At 41.0% G+C, this 9,919-nt stretch overlaps 2 protein-coding genes across 2 annotated transcripts; one reads left to right on the top strand and one right to left on the bottom strand.

The window, feature by feature from the left end:
* Positions 1-18: 18 nt before the first annotated feature.
* On the bottom strand, positions 19-3,164 carry josd2 (Josephin domain containing 2). The gene is made up of 4 exons (XM_012821183.3): positions 2,501-3,164; positions 2,140-2,265; positions 1,624-1,818; positions 19-788 (listed from the first exon to the last, which is right to left on the bottom strand). Exons 1-4 carry the CDS (start codon positions 2,620-2,622, stop codon positions 677-679), a joined length of 555 nt encoding a protein of 184 aa, XP_012676637.1. The 5' UTR covers positions 2,623-3,164; the 3' UTR covers positions 19-676.
* Positions 3,165-8,009: 4,845 nt separating this feature from the next.
* On the top strand, positions 8,010-9,406 carry ube2s (ubiquitin-conjugating enzyme E2S). Its single transcript, XM_042709224.1, has 4 exons — positions 8,010-8,033; positions 8,343-8,490; positions 8,638-8,828; positions 9,056-9,406. Exons 1-4 carry the CDS (start codon positions 8,010-8,012, stop codon positions 9,404-9,406), a joined length of 714 nt encoding a protein of 237 aa, XP_042565158.1.
* Positions 9,407-9,919: the final 513 nt, after the last annotated feature.

Genomic DNA, 9,919 nt, shown 5'->3' with positions numbered 1-9,919 from the left:
AAATGAGAGATACAGATATTTAGGTTCATATAAATAACATCAGTTCACTTTATTAAATTGCTTTTGTTTCCTCTGAGCTTCATTGACAGAGACAGAAAGGTGAAATCCTGAAAGACATCTCTGGAGAAGTCTCTGGTCACTATAGAATGCATAGTTCAACAGACAGACAGACAGACACCACCACAAAAGACAGACTTATACCAATATACAGACAGCCGTCCGGTCAGCTATTGTGAAACTCTTCTGTGCATAGATAAAGAAAAGCCAATTCCATCGTGTCTACTGAAGAAGTGCAGTGCATAGATGAATTAAAAGAGAAGAACATTGGAGAACTATTGATTCTTATATCTCTGAATCAAGTACTTATCAACCTGAGAGAGAGAGAGAGAGAGAGAGAGAGAGAGAGAGAACATTTGAGACTGCGGTGAGAGAGAAAGCGAGAGTGAGAGATAGTGTAGTTAATGCTACTGTGATATCCACTCAGCGTCTAACCGTTCATACAAATCAGTCCTTCATGGTAACAGTCCTCGTTGAGGGCATTTTTAATGTGTATATGTGTCCGTGATCCACCAAATCTCCAAACACTTGTAGTGGCATTCAGAGGGGGCCTCCCATACTGTCAAAAGTTCTTATAATTTGGACTTGGTCTAGTGAAAGAGTGTCCTATCCTGAGACATCACTTTCGTGAGTCATCTGTGTTCAGCCACGTTCCATCCTCCTCCACTTCCCTTTGGACTACCAGGAGCATCTCTGTGACATCCTGAGAGAGCTGCTCGCCGAGAAACGTGCTGGGGAGGTTGAAATGAAAGAGGGATGAAAGAGAGAGATTAGACAGAGGAATGGACACGATGCAGAACAGAGAGTGGCAAAGCACAAGAGAGTGCCAGAGCGGAGGAGTGCGAGAGTATTGGGGCCAGTAATAGTTTGGCAATAGAAAATGAGGAGGGCCTGACAAACAGCCATTGTCCTATGACACCATGTGACAAACTGAAACATAATGACGCAAACAATGACAGCCAAAGCTGTAGATAAACAACAGATGCAAATCATCAATCATCAACAGGTCAGCATGCCTCAACACAGAAATCACCAGTAAATATGTCACCAATCAGAATATGCTATGTAAGGCCTCCAGCCACTTCCACTCTGACTGTTTATTATAGTACTGAATATTAATGCCAAGAGTAGTAGATGAAATCAAACCTTATGATAACTGGTAGCATTCTGCTGAGTTTGTTGGTCTTATACATTACAAAAGGAGAATGACTACCATAATGATGCCCCCATGTTTCTATGTGGTGGTACTTAATGAAGTAAAGACTGAAAAGCAATATGCTCAGTGGACAGTACAAAAAGGTTTCTACTTTCCCCCCTCCTCTCTTCTTATTGTTCAATAAATCTTTGACCATGACTGTAGATGTATGCAACAACAGAAGGAAGATGTCCACTTCCATCTGATGCACTGAAGGTAACGGCAACCTCAATCATACACTGCAAATATGGTTGTAAGTAAGTAGTTGTACATAACACTGGATGAACAGGTGACTCCTGAGGAATTAAGCAATTCAATATCTAACCTAAATCACTGCCCAAATCTGTTCATCACTCTTTCTTGTTACTCACCGGAGTTCTGCTTCCCCTCCAATACATGTGGGACCCTTTAACTTGGAGTCCAAGTTGTAGTAGTTCCCGCCAACCTGTCGTACAGCAAGCCAGTGTCGCCGCCTGAGAGGGAGGGATACAATTCCCAGTGACACTCGGGAGGGAACATTGAGAATAAAGCCCTGAACTTTGTCCAAACGCAGGCTCTGCACGGACCTGGGGGAAGGGAGAGATAAGAGAATGTCAGGGGGGCTCTCCAACAAATGACAGCATTAGCAATGAAGATGATGAAACTGACTATGGTGCTGAAAACACCAGGCTGTGTGCTGATGGCAGAATAGTATTGCTGTTTTAGTATTTACTGTGAGAAACTCAGCGCTTCTGAATGCAAGCGCTTGGGTGCTCTATGTGTACACAAGACTTTGACAATACAGTTCAGTGCTTCTTAGAAAATAAGCACTAATGACTGACTGACGGTGGAGCTTATTGACAGACTGATGTTTTCTGGTGTTCATTTGCAAATTTCAGAGTTCGCACCTTCGTTTGTCCCACCACACTGCTGCCAGGCCACGACTCTGCAGAGCTGCCATGATGACATTAACATCATAGTTCCCAGTACCCAGCATTGAGCGGTGCGGATTTACAACGCATTGGGGGGCAAGGCTGAATGAAAAGAAGCACAATATAAACCGTAAACATAGATATTGTTATAACTTATTAGTTCTTACATCTTGTACATTGTCGGGTGCACAGTAATGGCTTAAACACTCTTGTTTTATAAGATTTTCGAAAGTTTCCGAAGAAGGTTAAAAACACCAACTCAGGTGGTAAAAGGAAATAATTCTACTTGCCATGTCAGAGTGCCTAATTACACAAGTCGCCTGTCAAATGACCTCACCGCTTGCAGATGTCGTCGGCAGTCTCCTTGGTGAATACTCGCTCTTGGAGCACGTTGTTGAGAGCATGGATAGCACACAACTCCAGTCTCTGCTTTTCGTGGAAAACTTCTCCTTCGCTCATACTCTTTCTAGATTAGGACGGTCTGACACGAGAACACTGTAAAATTATCTGCATTTGGTTTACTTAATGAAGCTACCTAAGTTACCGAGCTAACATACCTACAAATTGAAATAATTGGTATGTTAAATCCAGCAACAAAAACGTTACCTCACCACTTTGAACACTCCAAGAAAACAGTGGCGTTGTGGGTGGTCTCTAACTTGTACTACTTTTTTATGAATATGGGAATATGAGTAAACCATTAGGTCCGATACTTCAAAAGACAAAGTAGCTCGATAGCTTGCTGCATCTCGAGAATGACTGTATTGCCTTGCCTTGCCTACCTTACTGTAGACAGCCCGCAGTGCAATTTTTTTTTGAAGCGGTAAATTCAAAAACATAAACTGCTTTCACGGTTTGCTTAATCGGTGAGAGATTGTTATCATTCTTATAACGTTTGAAACGGCCCTAATGTCTCATTTACGCGAACTTGTCTTGGTATATGCGTGATGCTCACAGTCCACCTCGTAAAAACGACCAACCGGAAGTTGCCTTGTTGTTGTTGCATGTCGGTGACGCCCCGAAAATCTACAGTGTTGAATATCTCTTCGTAGTCATTTACAGCCAGTCAACATAGAATGCGTTCAAAATCTACGCCAATCATAAAGCAGTGCGATGGACTACGATGCGCTAGCGTTTTTTTCAGGCATTATTGCAAATCTAAGCTAAAAAATACACATGCCTACTCTGTATAATAAATTATAGAATTACGTCAACGTTTTTTCTAAATGGTTTCTGATTAAACAATGTAGAAGTATATAGGCTGTAGGATTTTCTGTCTGTTTCTTATCGTTTTCTCCGTTGGGCCGTAGGGATTTAAAATAGGCTGTAGAATCCGTTATTCAGAATATTACAATTTGTGGCGAATAGCAGTCTTCTGACGCTCTCTAGTGCCAATACGGTGCAATGATATTAATGTAGTGAATTCTCTATCATACATGAGTGAATTATACATATTTTATTTTTATTTGCCTATTGTTTAAGATGCAATGTTACGGATCTGGTCATCTGGTTATGAAGGCACAAGATCACGAGCAAAATATTTTTGTTTATATGCTGAAGGTGGTAATCTTGGGCATAGTATTCCTTGAGCTCTTTAAGTAAAAAAAATATTTTGCCACATTAAGGTATGGACAAATGCTGATAAAACTAAATGAAGCAAATGAAACATTTGGTTTTCTAATCATGTTGTTGGTAAAGTAAGGCTTCTTCAACGCCTACATATTATTCTCGCTTTATTGGTTGTCCATTTACTTGGGCAGATGTGAGTTTTTTAAACGGACCTATAGTTTTACACCATTCGACCTATACTCAAATTTGGCTGGTTGGGGAAGCTGGAAAAGGTTGTGACGATATCTATTTCTCAGTGCACAATTGGTCAGAGGAATTATGTGGTGTGGCAGCTATATCACGGCTCGCATGCCGATTGGCTAAGACCACAATTTTCACTTGTATAAATGTATTTTTGTTCCTGTGTCAAAGATAGATAGCTTAGCTAGTAGCTAAGAGCTATAGCCACTTGAAGGCTGGCTACTTTAACAAGTTACATCTTAACTGGCTGAAGTAACTAATTATTCTACAGTTTTTGCTAACTCTCACGCATTAAGTGAAATATTTTATTTTATATTCAGTCGAATGTGGACAGTCTACTTTCAGGCTACTTGGAGCAAAGCAAAGCAAAGCTGCTAAGGGGACTAGCAAATGTGTTTAGCAAGCTAGCGATAGCTAACCTTTTTGCTGTCTTATTTAACGTAAGCTGATTGGCATTACCAGCATAACGTAAGTTAAGTGGAATTCGGTGTGCATTGTCATTTCATTTACGTTAACTGGTCAAGCAGTACCTTGCACCAAAACGTAACAGCAGCTGAATTATTGGCGAAGCTACAACCAGAACGTATCTAGAGGAGGAAGCTAGTTAGCTGGCTAACCGGGATAATATAGGACGTTCCCTTAACGTTGGCTAGCTAGCAGGTCTACTGTTGACAGTGGCAGCTAAGTGACGTTAACGAAAATCCAGTCCAAGAATCTACTGTCAAGTCGTCCTTCTGTCAGATACTTACTTTATTTCAACAAAGACAAGCCATGGTGAGTAAATGCTTTCGACAATAACGTTATTTGTGTTGATAAACTTAAGTTGTCTCTAATTGTTAGCTAACGGTACTTCTCTATATAGCTAGTGACGGCTAGCTAAACTAGCCAACAAAGTCTGTCCAATTAGCTAACTCTTACATGCTAGCGAGTAGCCAGTTTACCAGTGTCACGGCATATCTGGGTTTACGTTAGCTGGCTACAAAGCTATTTATGAAGGCGATGTTGCTTGATTCGTTGGCTAGCTAACGTTGTCAATTACGTGTATGGCTAAGTCAATTGGTAGTTGTTCTTAGTTAGATATGTGTAGTTGGTAACACCATATATGCGTTGTACACTGGTTATAAGTATCGTCAAAGTTAGATAGCCACCATGTCGTGTTTGTGTTACGTTAACATCTGCTGTTCTCACTGCTGATAGCTTGAGCTAAGCTAACTTTAAGCCAGATTTCTAGCTGACAGGTAAATCATATAACTGTAACTGTTATCACCCTAGGTAGCTAACTAACTTCAGCTGTAAGTGTGTGTGTGTGTTTGGCTGGGACCTTGTAAGCTGTGGGCATTTGATACCATTAGAACAGTCCCACCAGGATTTTAAAAACATTTTGGTGTGATTTAAAAAAAAAAAAAATGTTGCGATCAAAATGACAGATTTTGTGGTGGTGATTTACAAAAAATGGTTTTAAAATATTTGTTCCTCATTAAACTTCACATACTCTATCAAACAAATTATTCAGAGATAAAAAAAAGCAGGTTAGGCTACCTATTTTATTTGTGTGTCTGCTTGTCTTCATTTCATGCCCTCATTTTAGGTAAGTTATCTGATTAACTACACAAATTCTGATATGGTAATTTCATTGATACTAGAAAGTTGGAAATTGAAATTGGTTTGGTCACTAGAATTTGGCTTGGTGTTTGAACTGTCTTCCACGGGTTCTTGTTAATATTCAGAACAGTAATCATGGGTTATCCTATAATATTATTATTATTATTATTATTATTATTATAAGAAAACACAACAGAAAACAGTATTATTAAGAATGTGTAGACCATTCCTAGCATGACTTCACTGGTGTTCTACTCACACAAATAACACATCAATATGCATGAACTTAGAAAGGGCTTTTATTTTGAAATGCCATTTCCATGCAAGACCAAGAACAGAATAAACAGTTGTTTTTAGAAGGGGGAGATGGCAATCTTGTGTTACACTTCCATTGCAGTGAAATTTGCTTTGTTCTCATTAAGGTTGTATACGAAATTTTTCCTGATTAGGTGAAACGGGAGAGAATTCAGTGAAGTCCCAACTTTATGCAAATGAGAACCATGTGAAGTGTGACACGAGAAACAAAAAAGTCAAACCTAACCAAACCTGAATCCGGCAACATTTTTAGATCCGGTACCTTTTTTTTATTGTGTCCACACGGAGCCGTGTCAAGAAAAGTCTGTGTTCACACGGAAACGCTGGAGTGGAGCAGAGTGGTTGAATCCGTTGTAAAGATGTCATGGAGCATGCTCATAAAGTGAAAGAAGACAGAAGTCGAGATCCAACTAGCAATCTACCGATTGCTGAACGACTTCTCTACTACCTGAAATCACTGTTACCACAGCACTCAAACAGGACTAGTTAGAATCGCGCACTTCGCCATAACACTCGTTTATGTTAAGTTACCGCTTTGAAACCTCCGTCTAGAATACAAATCTTTTCACGTCAGATTTGCTCATATAGGCTATTGCTGACACTTTTAAAAACCGGTTTTGAACAATGGTCTAATGCAAATATATTAAACAGTGATAGAATTAAGTGGCTTGTTAATGTCATCCCTTTCCTAACCAGCTAGTTAACAACCTCAATTTAGTTTATGTTGTTGCTGTTATAAAGTGATGCAGCAGGGTTAATAAGGGTTCAGGCTGAGGTTGCGGGGCGTGGGGCAATTACGTCATCGGGTTAGAAAGTGTGGATTGGGCGTCCACACAAACACGGATCCACTGGCGGGTTCGAATTTACCCACTCTGGAGACCGGATTCAAAAGGTTGCGGATCCAGAGACGCAATCCGCCGGGTTCGTGTAGACGAGAGGCCGTTCCGACGACATTTCTTTCCGGATTCAGGCAATCCAGGTTCCGTGTGGACAGGTCCTGAGGCTACATGTAGCACGATGACATTTAGGCCTAAGTGACCATTAGTGTCTACATGAACAGGGATTGCTTACATGTTACATGCGTTGACCATTGTAGATCTTCATTTAGCCACCTGAGCTTTTGAGCAAGCTGACAGGTTAACCGCTGGCGTTTTAAGACACTACAACTACACTTGGTTGTAATTCATAGACATAGTAAGACCTAAGGTCTTCGTAGACTTTGTTTTTGGGTATACTAAAATAGATTTACATGCTCCAAAACATTATTTCTCATACTGTACATCTATAGTCACTCTGTTAGAGCTCCTGTGTGTTTTAAGCCCTCCCTTCCTGATGAGCCCAGTGTGTTCTGATTGATCAGCTATTTTGGCAGTCAGGATTGTGTGTACAAGATTGCATCATCAAGGAAAAGGACTAGAATTCCAATGATGTGTTTCAGGCAGCTGAGAAGTTGTTTCTTTGGGAGGGAGTTACTCCCTCTAGTGTGTACTTTGAGATTTGAAACTACAGACCATCTACATGCACAAAAAGCCTTATAACGCACTAAAGGGAAGGGGAAAACTGGAAAAGCATAATGGGTCCTCTTTAAACGATGTCTGGGCGACCTTATTGTCTCCATGAACACAAATTGTTTATATAATATATATATATCATATTACATCAACTTAGTTGAGGCAAATAGACCCCTGCAGATATTCATTTAAGCATTTGAACTTTTGAACTAGCTGACAGGCTTACCACTAGGTAGCTTGCTGGTTATGCACCACACCACAACTATAATTGCCACTTCAGGATGGCCAAGCAAGCGAAATTCACAAGGTGTTTGACTGTGTGTAAGCGTAGCGTTTCTCATTGACAACAGCGTGATGGCTAACTAGCTTTAGCTTGGGTCATGTCTATCACAACGTTCTCTTATAATAACTGAGGTGTTTTTTTTTTTTTTTGTTGTTGCTTGAACACATGAGCTAGAGATGTGGTTAATGATTTCAGTTTTTTTTTTTGGTTGTGTTTATTTCCACCCATGTTTGTGCGTTGGGTTATTGTACTCTAAGCCCAAGGTGTTCGGGGCTAGATTAAGGCACCTTTGTGAACTGATATTTGTGAATGTCATTGTCAAGCGAATGTCCTATATCAAGCTCACTGTGGTCTTCAGTCCAAAATGAATGGGACATGAAACGGTGGCAGTGAATGAGACAGACCGTGTGTAATTTTATACCACCGCCAGAATTAAGTTGCAATTTGACATCAAGGCTTATTTTACGCAGTAAAATTTGTAGCATTGTGAAATAATGCAGTAAATTGCTAATTTAGCATTGAATTCCATGAGCACGAAATTGTGAAACTGGGGGACTGTTAATTTTAATAGGAGCACTCCTTGCTTGGCTGCGTCGCACTTTTCTACTTAGATCATAACTTGACTTCACTAATGTAAACAATATGTTTTGCTTTGACAGAATTCAAATGTGGAGAACTTGCCCCCTCAAGTCTTGAGACTGGTCTACAAAGAGGTGTCAGCGCTGGCAGCAGACCCTCCTGAAGGTATAAAGATCTATCCCAGTGAGGAGGATATCACAGAGCTACATACTGCCATAGAGGGTCCAGGTAAAGTATTGGTTATTTGATTAAGCCAACTATTTGTCGGGGCAGTTTTACCCCATGTCCAAATCTCAGAAATATCAAATTATATTATGCAGCTGCTGTTGAAGAATATACAATCTTTAAGTGTATGTTTGTCTAATTGGTCTGCAGAGGGAACTCCGTTCGCTGGAGGTGTGTTCAGGATGCGCTTAGTCTTGGGGAAGGACTTTCCAGCTGCACCCCCCAAGGGTTATTTTCTCACTAAGATTTTCCACCCAAATGTTGGCCACAAGGGAGAGATCTGTGTCAACGTGCTGAAGAGGGACTGGAAGGCAGAACTGGGCCTGAGACATGTGTTGCTTGTAAGTTTCACACACCTCCTTCTGTCATTCCTGTTCATATACAGTACATACACTCACACACACTCAAGCCCTCATGGTAGTTTTGCTATGTAATCATGATCTGTTGGCACATATACTTGTGATCTGTGTCCAGATAGTAAGTATATGTTGTGAGTGGTTGTTGCTCGGCATATTTTAATTCAGTCCATTTTTGCATTTGCCTTTCTGTCAATTGTTCTATTCTCTAGACCATTAAGTGCCTTCTGATCCACCCAAATCCTGAGTCGGCTCTGAACGAGGAGGCTGGGCGACTGCTTTTAGAGGACTATGCTGAGTATGCTTCCCGTGCCCGCCTCCTGACTGAAATTCATGCAATGGGAGGATCAGGAGGGACGTCGGGAAACCCTCACGAGCCTGCTGATGGCCCTCAGCCCAAGAAACACGCCGGAGACCCAAACAAACGTGCAGTTGGAGCAGCCGCACAAGCGTCTAACGGTGCAGGGGTCAATGGTAGTACTAGTAGTGGCAGCAGTAGTAGCAATAGTAACATAGTTGCGAAAAAGAAAACCGATAAAAAACGTGCTTTGAGGCGACTCTAGTGCTAAGTTTTTGCTTGTTTGTGTGTGTACATAAATATTGAAGTGTAACAGACCACCTTTACCACCCCCCCTCCTCCATCTTTCTATCCCTACTCAAATACTCCTGTCCTTAACCAAGTTAATTAACCCGTGGGTTTTTGACCCCACATCACCCCCTAGGATTGTCCCGTCATTTTCTCTCTTTGCTGCTACTCTCAGGATCCTGTTGGTCTTCAAGTGAGGTCACAAGTACTCTTGCCTCTTATTTACTGCACATCATATTTAAACCTTCTGTGTGTGAGATGCAGTGTTTAACATTGGCGCTTCTGTTACTGAAGATTTTGCTTGTTTGTTCTGAACTCTTACTGTGCTTTAGCCCTGATTCCTTTAACGAGGTGAGATGGGAAAGAGTTTCGGGGTTCAGGGGGTTGCCGCTCTGTTCTCATCAATGAGGCAGGATTGTACAATGTACTGCCCAGGTAGCCTCTTGTCAGATCCACTCGGATAGTTCAATATATGTTCTCATCAATGCTT

This window comes from Clupea harengus, chromosome 11 (genome assembly GCF_900700415.2).
Source record: "Clupea harengus chromosome 11, Ch_v2.0.2, whole genome shotgun sequence".
Classification (NCBI taxonomy): Eukaryota; Metazoa; Chordata; class Actinopteri; order Clupeiformes; family Clupeidae; genus Clupea; species Clupea harengus.
The sequence above is the reverse complement of the archived record's forward strand: the minus strand, read 5'-3'. Positions and strand labels throughout refer to the sequence as shown.

Bases quoted from the DNA above. Each gene is read 5' to 3' on its own strand.
- josd2 (XM_012821183.3), bottom strand. From the start codon at position 2,622: ATGAGCGAAGGAGAAGTTTTCCACGAAAAGCAGAGACTGGAGTTGTGT. The intron at 2,266-2,500 runs GTGAGGTCATTT...CTTTTCATTCAG, and splicing joins GCCGACGACATCTGCAAGCG to CCTTGCCCCCCAATGCGTTG. The intron at 1,819-2,139 runs GTGCGAACTCTG...CCCTTCCCCCAG, and splicing joins GTGTGGTGGGACAAACGAAG to GTCCGTGCAGAGCCTGCGTT.
- ube2s (XM_042709224.1), top strand. From the start codon at position 8,010: ATGTCCTATATCAAGCTCACTGTG. The intron at 8,034-8,342 runs GTCTTCAGTCCA...TTGCTTTGACAG, and splicing joins CCTATATCAAGCTCACTGTG to AATTCAAATGTGGAGAACTT. The intron at 8,491-8,637 runs GTAAAGTATTGG...ATTGGTCTGCAG, and splicing joins TACTGCCATAGAGGGTCCAG to AGGGAACTCCGTTCGCTGGA.